This window comes from Lepisma saccharinum, chromosome 21 (assembly GCF_977018435.1).
Source record: "Lepisma saccharinum chromosome 21, izLepSacc3.1, whole genome shotgun sequence".
In the NCBI taxonomy this organism is placed as follows: Eukaryota; Metazoa; Arthropoda; class Insecta; order Zygentoma; family Lepismatidae; genus Lepisma; species Lepisma saccharinum.
Window position 1 is genome coordinate 55,190,360 of NC_139249.1, and position 16,211 is coordinate 55,206,570.

General features: G+C 43.5%; 1 protein-coding gene across 4 annotated transcripts in view; it reads left to right on the top strand.

Moving 5' to 3' along the window:
* Ranbp16 (Ran-binding protein 16) overlaps positions 1-16,211 on the top strand; it is a 176,387-nt gene that overhangs the window by 86,277 nt on the left and 73,899 nt on the right. For all 4 annotated transcript variants that reach the window (XM_083142982.1, XM_083142983.1, XM_083142984.1 and 1 more), the window contains exons 13-14: positions 12,167-12,311; positions 14,101-14,248. In XM_083142982.1, the coding sequence (XP_082999108.1) occupies positions 12,167-12,311; positions 14,101-14,248 (293 nt within the window). The remainder of the gene's footprint in view (positions 1-12,166; positions 12,312-14,100; positions 14,249-16,211) is intronic.

The window sequence follows — 16,211 nt, forward strand, 5'->3', positions numbered from 1 at the left end:
AAAACTAAGTATTTGATGCATTTTGAAAAAAAAAAACTATAGTTACCTCAAGATTTGCATGTAAATGTTTATATTTCGACGTAACTATTTACTATTTTACATTTGCATTATATGTGTAATACACGCAACTATTGTTACTTCTTTCATTGAATGTTGTATCCTTTACATACACAGAATGAAATAAATACAAAAACAAACGTTAATATATTTTTTTCCGGAAAATAAATCACACTGCACTACCTACGAACCGGGGCACATGCCTGCAACTGAATTGTAACCTTGGTGGCGCGCAATGAATTTGACAGACAGCCTGCATAAACAAACTACGATTCCGGAATAAATAACTGTGCTGTGGAGTAACAACAATGCATTCTAAAAATAACTTCAAACAATTGTCAAATTTTTCTCGCTTGGTCTGAACGTGTATCACGACGAACCGAAAAGTTTCTCCCTAACCAACTTTTTCGTGTTACGGTCTGATGATTTATACAAAATATTCAATGTATATATATATATATTGGGTTGGCAACTAAGTTCCCGCCGTTTTTTAAGGAAGGTGTTGAAAGGTTAGTTTTCAATAAACAGATACAAGTAGTTAATCAATAATGTATTCTCCTGTGTTGTTTACAACGTTTTGCCAACGTTCAACAAGGTTTTCAATACCTCGTCGGTAGAAATCACGTGGTTTAGACTCGAAAAAGTCATCCAACCAAGCTCTCAATTCTGCATCAGTATTGAACGAAACTTCCCGCATATCATTTGAAAGAGATCGAAAGAGGTGAAAATCCGTTGGTGCCAAATCTGGAGAGTATGGTGGGTTTGGCAGCACTTCCCAACCATGAGCTTGAATGGCGTCCTTGGTCATATTGGCGATATGAGGGTGGGCGTTGTTGTGCAGCAAAAGAACACCATGCTGCCGATTCGGTCTTTTCTCTTGAATAGCTGTGTTGAGTCGTTCCATTTGTTGCACATAGAGTTCCGCGTTGATCGTTTGGTTCCATTCAAGCAATTCGAAATGGAGAATCCCTTCCCAGTCCCACCATACGCACAACATCGTTTTACGCAGATGAAGTTCCTGATTCGCGCGTGGGGTCGCTTGTTTCCCGGGGCTCAGCCATTCCTTACGCCACTTCATATTCATGTAAAGGCACCATTTTTCATCGCCAGTAATGATTCGGTGAAGAAATCGTTCCTTGTGTCCATGGGTTGCACGGTGCCGAGCAAGCAAACCAGCGGAGATTGTGGCTCGTTGATTTTGTTGGTGACACTTAAAGTGTGAGGCACCCATGCTCCACACTTCTGAACCTTTCCCATAGAGTGAAGATGCTTCTCTACAGTAGTGTGTGAGAAACCCATTGTCTCTGCCAGTTCCCTTGTTGTTTGACGCGGATTTTCATGCAACAGGTGGTTCAATCGCTCTTCATCGAACTCAACTGGACGGCCAGAACGAGATGCGTCTTTGAGGTCAAAATTTCCTTTTTTGAACTTCGCATACAAATCACGGGCGGTTCTTTCAGCTATAGCACCCACTCCATACACAGCACAAATGTTGCGAGCAGCTTCTGCGGCCTTAGAATCTTGATTAAAGGCAAAAAGGAGGAGGTGTCGAAAATGCTCATTATTCTCAACTTGACATTCCATTTTAATGATCTGTAAATAACAAGAAAATGTGTCTTAGTAACAAAGAAACATAAATTTAGGTAGAACAATATATTCTCTTTCGCATGATGTACACCTTCGTGCCAAACGTATTTAATGTCATAGAGATTTTTCCAATTAAAAAAAATGGCGGGAACTTAGTTGCCAACCCAATATATATATAAATCAAAGAAGGTAAAAGGAAACACTCACCGGACAGTAGAAAAATTCAAAATTTTCGCTAATTTCATAGCATCATCAGTGTGAGGAGATGCTGATGCTGATGCTATGAAATTAGCGAAAATTTTTGAATTTTTCTACTGTCCGGTGAGTGTTTCCTTTTACCTTCTTTGATTTTTACTTAGCCCTTTTGGCCCTCCTTGCTATTATCCATTATTTATATATATATATATATAAAAATCAAATAAGGTAAAAGGAAACACTCACCGGACAGTAGGAAAATTCAAAATTTTCGCTAATTTATAGCATCATCGGTGTGAGAAGAAACAGAAGACGGAACCGGAAGTTGGGGTCCTGCAGAGTTGCCAGGTCCCCATTGAAGAAGAAGCGGTGCGTAGAACGAAAAAAACACTGTTTCGTCACCAGGCTCGTCGTAAACTGTGAGTGTGTAGGATGAGTTGGGAGGGTGGGTGAGGGTTGGGCATTACTGGGTGGCCTTGTTCAGGCCAGGTGGAGTGGTTGCACTCATGGCCGATATATAGGCCCTCTCCCATCTTTTGCGAACAGAGGTGTTGGCTGGTTGGGGTAGGAGGTGGATGATCGCTACCCGGAAGCAGTCGTTGAAACTGATGTTGTGGTGGTTGGTGTGGACGGCGACAGTGAAGTCCAGGTTGTGGGTGGAGGAGCGGTGGTTATTGATGCGGAGGTTGAGGGCCGTTGATGTTTCCCCCAGGTAAAAATCACCACAGATGTTGCAGGTGAGGATGTAGATAAGGTTTGAGGCATGGCAGGTCCCTTTGGGATGGAGGGTAAATTTGCCAGTGGCCGTGTGCACCTGGAGGGTGTGAGAAGTGATGAGGATGGGACAGGTCTTGCACCTGGGTCGGTTGCATTTATGGGCAGGGGGGTGTTGGATGTGTGGTGAAGGAGTGTTGTGGACCAGGATGTTTTGGAGGTTAGGGGGGCGTTTGAAAACCACCCTGGGTTTGTCGGGAAATATGTTTTTGGTTTCGGGATCACTGTGGAGGATTGGGAGAAGAGAGTGCAGTGTGTGCCTGATTTTGTTGAGGTGGGGATGATATTGGGTGATGAGTGCAGGTGGGTTGGTGGCAGCAGGTTTCTTGGTGGTAGTGGTATGTGAGGCAGCTCATGATATTTGCTTGGTGACCAGGATGGAGGGATATCCACGGTTAACCAGGGCCTGGTGTAGGCGGAGGTTATAATTCTGGCGGGAGGTGGGTGAAGTGTTCAGGCGCTGTCCCCTGAGGGCCAGAGAGAATGGAATTGCTTTTTTGGTGTGGAACGGGTGGGAGCTGGAGAAGTGTAGGTATTGCATGTGGTTGGTGGGTTTTATGTGGATGGAGGTAGTCAGGTGTCCTCCCTTGATGTGCACGTCCACATCCAGGAAGGTGATCTGGTTGGGGGAGTGTGTCCAGGTGAATTTTAGGGAACGGAAGTGGTTAAGTTGGTCCAGGAAGGCTGACAAGGATGGTTCTCCATGTGTCCAGAGCATGAAGATGTCGTCGATGAAGCGGAGCCAGAGGAGGGGTTGGGTAGCCAAAAACTCTTGCTCAAGTTGGCCCATGAAGAGGTTTGCATAGGATGGGGCCATTCTGGTACCCATGGCTGTACCTCGGATCTGTAGGAAATTTTGGTTTTCAAAGGTGAAGTTGTTACAAGTGAGGACAAGGTGGGCTAGGTGGGTCAGGAAGTTGGTGCTGGGGTTGTGAGGTTTGGGTCTGCTATTGAGATAGAATTAATTCTATGGAGCGGAGGCCATGGGAGTGAGGTATGTTGGTGTAGAGGGAAGTGACATCAATGGTGGCAAGGATGGTATTTGGGGGCAATGGTGGGAGGGTGCTGATTTTCTGGAGGAAGTGGTTGGTGTCACGGAGGTAGGAGGGCAGAGCTTTCACAAGAGGCTGGAGATGGGAGTCAACAAAGGCTGAGATTCGTTCTGTAGGTGAGTTATAGCTGGACACAATGGGTCTGCCAGGGTTGCCAGGTTTGTGGATTTTGGGCAATAGATAGAAGGTGGGGGTGCGGGGATTGTCGGGTATTAACATGACGGTGGTACGAGCTGTTAGGCCTTCAGGTGGGCCGCGGGTGTGGATGAAGTCCCGGATTTTGTGAGGTGTTCGGCGGATAGGTCAACTGTGGTGGGTTTGTAGGTGGAGGGGTCAGCCAGCTGGCGGTTGGCTTCCGCCAGGTAGTCTTGAGAGTTCAAGACCACCGTGGTGGACCCCTTGTCAGCTGGGAGGATTTTGATGTTGTGGTTGTTGCGGAGGTCTCTGAGAGCTTTCTGTTGGGGGGGATTGAGGTTAGGTTGGTTGTGAAAGTTATTTAAGAATGAGCTGTCAGAGGTGGTGGAAATGACGGCAGTGATGTATCTTTCCAAGGGGTGGTTGGTGGGCAGGGGGGGTGGATCTTGGGAGGAGGGGGGCTAAATTGAAGGAGGCTCGGGTGGGTTTCACTGGTAGTAGTTTGGAGTGAGGGATTTTTGGCCCAGAAATGTTGCCATCGGAGGCTGCGAACAAATGTGTGTATGTCAAAAAGTAGGCGGAATTGGTTGGGGGGAGTTGTGGGGGAGAAGGTGAGGCCTTTGGATAAAACAGCTATTTCATCAGTGCTCAGTTTATGGCTGGATAAATTGAGTACAGTCTGGTTGTTTTTGAGTGGGTTAGGGTCATTGGTGGTCATGGATCTGGTAGGGGTGGGTTTGTCCGTTGACTGGTTATTTCCCAACTCATCCTACACACTCACAGTTTACGACGAGCCTGGTGACGAAACAGTGTTTTTTTCGTTCTACGCACCGCTTCTTCTTCAATGGGGACCTGGCAACTCTGCAGGACCCCAACTTCCGGTTCCGTCTTCTGTTTCTTCTCACACCGATGATGCTATAAATTAGCGAAAATTTTGAATTTTCCTACTGTCCGGTGAGTGTTGCCTTTTACCTTATTTGATTTTTACTTAGCCCTTTTGGCCCTCCTTGCTTTTATCCATTATTATCCACTTTTGGTATGAATCCTTTCACGTATAACTCCTATCAACTGAACCGCCTGCGATCTCTTATTGTTTCCTACACCAATGCTACGTCCCATGCACGCTTCCTGCACTCATGTTTGATATTAGGCCTAACACCCAAAAGCCTCACACCCAAACTGCCGTTTTCCACCATGCCCCCAAGCATAAAACCCACGATTTTCCCACTAGCGAGAAATTTCGCTATTGAACTGACCCACGCCATGTACCGATCCCAGCTAAATCGCGCCCGAGAACTGTCCATTTCTATTCAATCCCTTACCAAAATCCTGTTGCTGACCCCAGGTAACCACCATCACAAAATGGACTCCTTTTTGCACACCGCCCATTCCATTGCCAGTGATCTTAACACTAAACACCTCCAAAAACTCTCCAATCTCTGCCGTCAAGCTTTTCAGACTGGCTGCACCCTTCCCCTTCCACTGCCACCCAATTTCAGTCCCACACCAACATGCCCGCTATTACCCGACCCCCCTCTACCATTGCCCACCCCTCCCACACCACCACAGACCCCCCCTGAAAACCAAAACTGCACTCCCATACATCGCACCTTGGGAAACAACCAGTCCACGGACAAACCCACCCCTACCAGATCCATGACCACCAATGACCCTAACCCACTCAAAAACAACCAGACTGTACTCAATTTATCCAGCCATAAACTGAGCACTGATGAAATAGCTGTTTTATCCAAAGGCCTCACCTTCTCCCCCACAACTCCCCCCAACCAATTCCGCCTACTTTTTGACATACACACATTTGTTCGCAGCCTCCGATGGCAACATTTCTGGGCCAAAAATCCCTCACTCCAAACTACTACCAGTGAAACCCACCCGAGCCTCCTTCAATTTAGCCCCCCCTCCTCCCAAGATCCACCCCCCCCTGCCCACCAACCACCCCTTGGAAAGATACATCACTGCCGTCATTTCCACCACCTCTGACAGCTCATTCTTAAATAACTTTCACAACCAACCTAACCTCAATCCCCCCCAACAGAAAGCTCTCAGAGACCTCCGCAACAACCACAACATCAAAATCCTCCCAGCTGACAAGGGGTCCACCACGGTGGTCTTGAACTCTCAAGACTACCTGGCGGAAGCCAACCGCCAGCTGGCTGACCCCTCCACCTACAAACCCACCACAGTTGACCTATCCGCCGAACACCTCACAAAATCCGGGACTTCATCCACACCCGCGGCCCACCTGAAGGCCTAACAGCTCGTACCACCGCCATGTTAATACCCGACAATCCCCGCACCCCCACCTTCTATCTATTGCCCAAAATCCACAAACCTGGCAACCCTGGCAGACCCATTGTGTCCAGCTATAACTCACCTACAGAACGAATCTCAGCCTTTGTTGACTCCCATCTCCAGCCTCTTGTGAAAGCTCTGCCCTCCTACCTCCGTGACACCAACCACTTCCTCCAGAAAATCAGCACCCTCCCACCATTGCCCCCAAATACCATCCTTGCCACCATTGATGTCACTTCCCTCTACACCAACATACCTCACTCCCATGGCCTCCGCTCCATAGAATTAATTCTATCTCAATAGCAGACCCAAACCTCACAACCCCAGCACCAACTTCCTGACCCACCTAGCCCACCTTGTCCTCACTTGTAACAACTTCACCTTTGAAAACCAAAATTTCCTACAGATCCGAGGTACAGCCATGGGTACCAGAATGGCCCCATCCTATGCAAACCTCTTCATGGGCCAACTTGAGCAAGAGTTTTTGGCTACCCAACCCCTCCTCTGGCTCCGCTTCATCGACGACATCTTCATGCTCTGGACACATGGAGAACCATCCTTGTCAGCCTTCCTGGACCAACTTAACCACTTCCGTTCCCTAAAATTCACCTGGACACACTCCCCCAACCAGATCACCTTCCTGGATGTGGACGTGCACATCAAGGGAGGACACCTGACTACCTCCATCCACATAAAACCCACCAACCACATGCAATACCTACACTTCTCCAGCTCCCACCCGTTCCACACCAAAAAAGCAATTCCATTCTCTCTGGCCCTCAGGGGACAGCGCCTGAACACTTCACCCACCTCCCGCCAGAATTATAACCTCCGCCTACACCAGGCCCTGGTTAACCGTGGATATCCCTCCATCCTGGTCACCAAGCAAATATCACGAGCTGCCTCACATACCACTACCACCAAGAAACCTGCTGCCACCAACCCACCTGCACTCATCACCCAATATCATCCCCACCTCAACAAAATCAGGCACACACTGCACTCTCTTCTCCCAATCCTCCACAGTGATCCCGAAACCAAAAACATATTTCCCGACAAACCCAGGGTGGTTTTCAAACGCCCCCCTAACCTCCAAAACATCCTGGTCCACAACACTCCTTCACCACACATCCAACACCCCCCTGCCCATAAATGCAACCGACCCAGGTGCAAGACCTGTCCCATCCTCATCACTTCTCACACCCTCCAGGTGCACACGGCCACTGGCAAATTTACCCTCCATCCCAAAGGGACCTGCCATGCCTCAAACCTTATCTACATCCTCACCTGCAACATCTGTGGTGATTTTTACCTGGGGGAAACATCAACGGCCCTCAACCTCCGCATCAATAACCACCGCTCCTCCACCCACAACCTGGACTTCACTGTCGCCGTCCACACCAACCACCACAACATCAGTTTCAACGACTGCTTCCGGGTAGCGATCATCCACCTCCTACCCCAACCAGCCAACACCTCTGTTCGCAAAAGATGGGAGAGGGCCTATATATCGGCCATGAGTGCAACCACTCCACCTGGCCTGAACAAGGCCACCCAGTAATGCCCAACCCTCACCCACCCTCCCAACTCATCCTACACACTCACAGTTTACGACGAGCCTGGTGACGAAACAGTGTTTTTTTCGTTCTACGCACCGCTTCTTCTTCAATGGGGACCTGGCAACTCTGCAGGACCCCAACTTCCGGTTCCGTCTTCTGTTTCTTCTCACACCGATGATGCTATAAATTAGCGAAAATTTTGAATTTTCCTACTGTCCGGTGAGTGTTTCCTTTTACCTTATTTGATTTTTACTTAGCCCTTTTGGCCCTCCTTGCTTTTATCCATTATATATATATATATATATATATAAAAATCAAATAAGGTAAGAGGAAACACTCACCGGACAGTAGGAAAATTCAAAATTTTCGCTAATTTATAGCATCATCGGTGTGAGAAGAAACAGAAGACGTCTTTGAATTTTCCTACTGTCCGGTGAAGACGTCTTCTGTTTCTTCTCACACCGATGATGCTATAAATTAGCGAAAATTTTGAATTTTCCTACTGTCCGGTGAGTGTTTCCTCTTACCTTATTTGATTCTTACTAAGCCCTTTGGGCCCTCCTTGCTTTTATATATATATATATATATATATATATATATATATATATATATATATATATATATATATATATATATATATATATATAAAGTGAAAGAGGAGAGAGGAAACACTCACTGGACAAAGAAAAAATTCAAATTTTCGTGATGGTATATCACATCTTCAGGAGTAGAGAGACGTATAATTAAGTGACTAGAGGAAAGAGTAAGCATGACCTGCAGTGTTGCCAGGTCCCGAAGGAAAAAAAAATGTTGACAGTACCACAAAAAAAAAGGTTCTTTCGCCTGGCTTGTCGAAAACTGTGAGTGGTGGGGGGGGGGGTTGGGAAAAGGTGGTGGTGAGGGTGAGGATAGGGGAGGAGGGCCTGGAGGTGTGGTTGCATTCATGGTCGATATGTAGGCCCTCTCCCATCTTCTACGTATTGAGGTGTTGGTGGATTGGGGCAAGGAGTGGACGATCGCTACCTGGAAGCAGTCATTAAAAGGAATGTTGTGGTGATTGGTGTGAATGGCAACAGCAAAGTCCAGGTTTTGGGTAGAGGAGCAGTGGTTGTTGATGCGGAGGTTCAGGGCTGTGGATGTTTCCCCCAGGTAGAAGCTCCCACAGATGTTGCACGTGAGGATATAAATTAGGTTAGAGCTGTTGCAGGTTCCTTTGGGGTAGAGGGTGAATTTCCTGGTGGCAGTGTGGATCTGGAGGGTGCGGGAAGTGACAAATATGGGGCAGGTTTTGCACCTTGGGTGGTTGCATTTGTGGGCAGGTGCGAGTTGATTGTGAGTAGGTGGATTGTGGTGGACCAGGATGTTTTGGAGATTGGGAGGGCGTTTGAAGACAACTCTGGGCTTGTCGGGGAAGATATTTCTGGTGTCAGGATCACTGTGCAGGATGGGAAGGAGGGAACGTAGAGTGTGTGTGATTTTGTTGAGGTGGGGGTGATATTGGGTGACAAGTGCAGGGGGATTGGTGGCATTTCACTCTGGTGAAGAATTTCATATCTACAAACACCACAGATCCCATAGAAAAAAAAACTGGCAAAGTTGTTCAAGCGGTTTCATATTTATGGCTTTTGAAGTATTTACTAGAAAAAAATTAAACGTTTTGCAAAATTACATAATTATGGAAATTTCAGATCACATGAATTTATAACAGGTTATATAATGCCGTCATTAAATAGAGCATAAAAAACTGTACAGGATAATGATTTCACTGTTTGAAATATATGACTTTTACATTTTGTAAATTTTGTAACATCTGGCGACGCAGCGGCGGTAGAGAAGGACAGAGCTATTGGCAAAACTCATGTATTAGAGAGAGAGGGAAGTACTCCATTTACTTCCATACTGACCTTTAAGGTTGAGACAATCTATAGACTACGTTCCATGTGTGGTAGTCAAGGGGGATTCCAGTCAGGGCTGGGCAACAAATGGTGGGGAAGGTTTTCATAAAGCCGTTCCTGCATCTTCCTTGTCTGGTGAGCTGGAGCAGAGTCCTGTTGGAACAGGTATTCTCTCCCAGTGTTACTTCGTCCATCCATCCATGCTTAGGCCCTCATTGAAGAAATGGGCCAGTGATGTCAGTCTCACTGCTCACAACCCTCCCAGCATCATCACAGAGGCAGGAAATTTGTGGCGTACATGACAGTAGGCACATCACAAGCATTCTGGCAGAACCAATGGTCATTTTGGTTATTCACCTTCCTATCCTGGATGAAGTTCTTCTCCTCCGAGATAATCTTCAGGAAATCATTGCTGTCATGCTTGATCAGGGTGCCTACCTGTCAAGATAGTCTTGAAAATCAAGAAAAAGTAAAAAAGTCAATAAAAGGTCAAGATATTATACTTGTGGTCAAGAATTTTTGCTATCACAATGACTGATTTATGTTTTTTTACTTCACTTTCCTGTCCTTCTGGATAATCGCGAAGATGAGGATGAATGGTGGTAAGATACTCGTAAGATGGATAAAGTGAAGGTCACAAATATATAGGAAAGACAACACGAGCCCCACGTAATATTATTCTGGCTTTGAGTCCAGACACCAGACCTTCAGTAGTCTGCCAAATGCAGTCCAGGATGCATTAATGGATAAAGCAAGTCTGATTCTCTTGTTAAATACAGCTTCAGTTTTCATCTTAACTGGCCTTTTGTATGGGTTTTTCATTAAATAAATATTTTTTTTCTTAATTGCTAATTTCCAACTTTACCTAAGTAAGGATCAAATAAATAAAGATTAAGAGAAAGTCCCGAAAGAGTCGAGAATTATGTATTTGTTAATTTGGTAGGCACCCTGTTGATGTTCAGCAGAGCATTGGCTGTCACTTTCCCGTCAAACTTGTTCTTCTCAGTCAAGACTTAACAGTTCCCAAGGACAAACAAGTTGCAGTGCAGGTGCTTGGGCACTGCCAGTCTGTCAACCATGCCATGTCCATTTTTGTGCCAGTTCACTCATTTTCAATCCACCATCCTGATCAATCTTCTCCTTAAATATGACCACAAAATTATGCAATTCTCTTGCAATCATGACACTGTTGGTTTACCCTGTCAGATTCCCAAAACTTCTTGGGTAGGCTGCTAACTTGCATCTTCTTGTAACCAAACCGTGTGTTGATTTCAGATGTCAATTCCAGTATTGCAATTCTCTGTTTGTATTTTCAATTTATGTCTGCCGGTCCCCGTGGCGGAGTGGTTAGCACATCACACTATGATGCTTGGGGTCCTGGGTTCAAATCCCAGCCTGGGCATGGATATTTGTGAGTGTCCATTCGGCATAGTCCATATCAATTCAGGCAGGCAAAAAAAAAAAAAAAGATCTCACCTTCATAGTCTCGGATGTTATTGAACGAAACATATGTTAAAATTGTGGACAAAGAAAGAAACCCATATTTTTTTTGTTTTGTCCAAAAAAAATCCTAGCCCCGAGATATAGGCCGCCAAAGATGGCACTTCGGATGTCATGTCTCACGTTCGATTTTCGGCAAAATATTAAAATGCTCTATTTCTGGAACGGTTCAAGATATTTTGTTGCTGTTTTTTGTATTTGAAAGAGAATAAGTTTCAGATTAAAATGATAACCTCCGTTTGGAAATATGTGTCCAAGTTCTCTTGCTGTAGCCTTCTGAAAAATCAAAAATATTTTTTTCAAAAATGCCAATCGCAAAAATTTTGATTTTTTGACTGTTGATCAGTACCATACAGTACTACATTCCCTGAAAAGGAGAACTTCCACTTTCGAGTTTAACAGGTTTTATAAACAATTGAAAATTTTGCCAAACATTAAACCAGTTTCCATTACCACATTCTCACATATTGGTCTCCTGAAATCAAAATCTAGTCTTATTTGACATGGCATTTTAATTCTTCATAAAGATAAGTAACAGAAACAGCTTTCGAAACATATTAAAGCTTCCAAAATATACGTGAAAGTTCCAAAACATATTACAGGTTCCAAAGCACACTTCTGTGCACTCTGCTTAGAACTGAAATTAGCAATTCAATGAACTAAAAATTTGTTAAACTGCATCAGTATCTTCCTTTGATATTGAGTGATGCCTTCCTGTTGAACCAATAGGAACTGTGGCACCCACAATGGGATGGATCCTTTCTTCCCATCCACTCTGGGCAATGAACAGACTGCAGTACTTGCATAGTTTCCTCAATCACTGCTTTACAATGCTGCCTGCAGACTGTGCATGCCAGTTCATAAACCGTTAAGAGTTGCTTAAGTCAATAGAATAATTAAACCGTTAAGAGTTGCTGAAGCCAATAGAATAACTTTCCATGTATACTGTGTAACATATCTTTCACAATAACCTTACAAATAACTGCTATTCATTCTTGAGAACCCTATAAAGTATTTATGTTCCAATTCTACACCCAAGATTGAATTTGCATTTGTAATGTGTGCATATTGATTTTTGTTATTTATATATGTTTTTCAGAATAACAAATTTAAAATATTGGGGTCGAAGTGAACAAATTATTTCGAAGACTCTTCAGTTGTTAAATGACCTCTCCGTTGGTTATAGTAGTGTTCGGAAGCTAGTAAAACTGGAAGAAGTTCAATTTATGCTCAACAATCATACTGTAAGTATATATGTGTATATTTTAAATACATTATAGTTTTTCCTAAGTATTTTCCTACATCGCATGCTTGATAGAACACATTCCTACTTACTTGCTGTACCTTTTGTTTAAAAGTTGTTTTTTTTATGTTCACGTATGCATAGATTGCTACTGGACCTACAGTTTGAAGTGAGGTCTGAACCACTGTGCAAGTGCCTTCCACTCTGTATCGAACACTTGTTGTACCTGACTAGGAACCAAACAAAAACATCACTGAACAAACTTTAAGCTTTTATGTTTCACCTTTTTCATAGTATTATACCGTATTTACTCATGTGTAATGCACACTTTATTCCAAAATGTTTACCCCCAAAAACTGTGGTGCATATTATGCACAGAATAATTCGGACAGCCATCATGAAACCGTACAGGGTCATTCCATGATTTTGTGACACTTGCATTGATTTTTCATGTTTACAGAACCCTATCATACATTGTTGTAAAGCTTAAACTCTGCAGTTTCTGAATATGGCAACAGTATTCCATTCAAGATGGTGACACTAATGTGCAATGCGGCTGAAATAATCCTTTGCATGAAAGAAAAGATCAGAGAAAATAATAATTATCTCGTATTACTGGCCAAATAATATGACACACATGGAGTGTGTAAATGTGTTAATGGAAGAAATCTTGTGCTGCTAACTGCTAGTTTCGGGGTCCTGAATGTATCTCTTATAAATGTTTCTTTAGTCATGGAAAAAGTACATATATATTTTGAAGTTTTTAGAAAAAGTAAAGAGGAAATGAGCAAAATCACGTATAAAAGTTTAAAAGGTCATGTCCCACGATTTTTCATTTTGTAATGTAATGTTCTGCGACACCGAGAAAAGCAATGCTGTTTTGGTGGAATTCGAGCATGCTCCTCCCGTCATATGGGATGTGTATCAGTAGTATTTGTTGGGCGAGAAATAGTAGAAAATAACTTCCTGAGCACTGCAAATCCATAATATAATTTTGATCTGGCTTTCTACTATTACAGAATAAATATGGTGGTTAAAGAGTTAAAGCTTAGGTATGCTAAACACATTGGAGGGAGAGGGGGTAGGTGGCATAGGTTGGTGACTTATTGTTTACACAAGAGGATATTTTCCTGTTGGTCCACATTACAGGTGACTCATTGAATAGGTGTGATGCCATTCGCTCTTGATCAGCATAGAAACCGCTTTACGAACCTACAACTAAGAAAGCCATTTCTTGAACCTGGATTATACTGCGCATTGTATACGAGATATAATTTTTTGTTACTTCTCCCCATCAAAAACCAGGGTGCGCATTATACATGCACACTCATTATACACACGTAAATTCGGTAATCAAGTTGAAAATGGAGCAGTGTTCAGTCTTTGACCATTTTTATATCTTTTTGCCTTCACCTTTTTCATTTGTATGATGTTTATTCATTTTTGTCCCACGGTGATGTAGTCGGTAGGGCATCTGACTGCTACGTGGGAGACCCGAGTTCGATTTCCAGGGTGGGTGATCTAAGGTTGGAATTTTTCCAGCCTTGTCCCCACATAAAGCGAGAGGCTCACTCAGTCTCAAATCAATTGTCCAGTTCTGTAGATAACTCCAAGATGAAGTCGAAAGCTTGAACAGATTTTTGAAGTGTCTTGTATTGTGCTGTTTGCATTGTTTTGTGTGTTTTTTTAGCAAGTTTCTAGTTATATTTGATATTTTCAACGACTTCTGGAGATGAGATGGTATTATCTGAAACACAATGTTTGTAATAATTCTCTCTTTTGTGTTCCAGAGTGAACATTTTCCTTTCTTGGGAAATGGTGTGGCTGTGAGTGAGATGCGGTGTAGGTCAATGTTTTATACATCTTTGGGAAGACTGCTTATGGTTGATTTGGGTGAAGATGAAGACAGGTTTGACAGCTTTATGATGCCACTAACAGGTAAATACTGATACATACCAAATGTTTTCTTGGTGGATATTTTTATCCTTAACATTAGTACAGATGAAGTGACATACCTGTAAAATGTAGCTGTCAAACTCTGATTTTACGTTTTTCAGGGGCCCGTAAATAAAAAAACGTAAAATGCAGGAAACGTAAAAAGCGGGAAAGCATAAGGGAGGGGTTGAACCCAAGTGTCGGTAAGAAATGACTACGCAATCGACTTTTTAGTTGTATATTATATCAAAAATTGTTTAACAACGGGATAGAAGTATGATTATGAATTTCCAAGGAAAAAGAGCAAGACCTGCTGTGAAAGTCAATGATGGATTAATGGGCCCCACTTTCGTAGGCTATGGACGGTGGATGACTGCTTCTAACTGCCGTCTATTAGGTTCATTTGATTGTGTGGGATATCTAGTTACTCTGTAAACTGGTAATTAGTTGCTAGATTTTGAAGTCCCAGGTAATTAAAGGGGTAGGTGATCATTTATAGCTGGACGTCGAGCATTTTTATATACTGCAATCAAAGTGTTCTGAAGACATGCAGAATGATTCAGATTCCAATTTGAGCTGCATATGTATCCAGTCCCGATCAGCCCAACAGCATGAAGTGAACAAAACAAGCTTTGTCAAACTTACACATTTTTAGACGACATAAGAAATTATCAGTGACACATGATTTTCGAAAGGGGATGGGGTTACATATACTTTAATAGTAGTCAGCCCTCACTTTGCCATCTTTTCCTGCCTATGACTTATCCAATTTATTATTGGATTAAAAGTCTTGTGAAGGACAAACACCCCTTCCACCAATAGGTTCCCCATAGATAATGTGTTTCCTTTTTTTTTTTTTTTGTCTTCCTGAGAACATTTTTAATATTGCGGGATTTATTTTCAGCACATGAATGGTTCCGAAGAAAACTGCAATTATATCATTCTTAGAATCATGTGCATTACCTTCCTGCAAGGTGTTTATCCGAAAGCAGAACAAGAGGATTTTTTTTTATATATTTATTATTATTTTTTTTTTTTAAATTTTTTTTTTACTCTCGCATTGTGTCTGCTGCTCGTGTTTCCTAATCGTCAAAGCAAAACACCTTCTGAGGCGAGATTCAAAACACTGCCGTTTTTCTTCCCTTATGAGTCATAGCTCTGGAACCAGTAGACGAAACATTGGCGCCGGATGCCAGCTGCCCACTGCTCGCAGACAACCATCCGACCGGTTTGCAACGGGAGGGAGGTGAAGGGGGAGACGAAAACGGGTGGTAGAGCAGCGCTTATCAGAAGAGTGATCATTCCCGCTCGGCCAATTTGCAGAACGAAATGAAGGAAGGGGGGGGGGTGGAGGAAGGATCACTGCTTGACACACTCCCATGTTGTCATGTCAATGCTTCAGACATAGGAGCAAGATTTCCGATGCAGGGCATTAAAGAATGAGAAACCGACTCAATCATTCAATTACTGCATACCTGTGCACAGTGGTGGATTAATGAGATCATGCAAGGTGGGCGTGTTTTTTTTTGTTTTTTTTTAAAAAATTTTTTCCACCATGCCGTGATGCATATAATGGGGATGTGAAAAATCATGTGATCAGCACCATGCTCTGGCCACCTTTACCCCACATACTCTTCGATATGTGCCAATTTGGAGGTGATGTGATCAGCACCATGGTTGGGCAGGCTTTTCCCACCAAGGTTGCCCTCAGGTACAAATTTATTTTAGGCTGGGTGAGCTCCAGAGCCGCTTTATATGGCAGCTTAGATCACCCGCATTTTAATGGCATTTAGATGCGCACTAAATTTGGCTGCTCAGAAAATATTGCCGCACCCTTCGTTTATTCACTCTTTTTTTCTGGCCCCGTCACTTTACAGCACACAAGTCACGTAATATGCATAGAGAAACATTCTGTGCCTCACGTAGAATAATACATTTATTTATCCAAACTTCGTCGCCTGCCCCT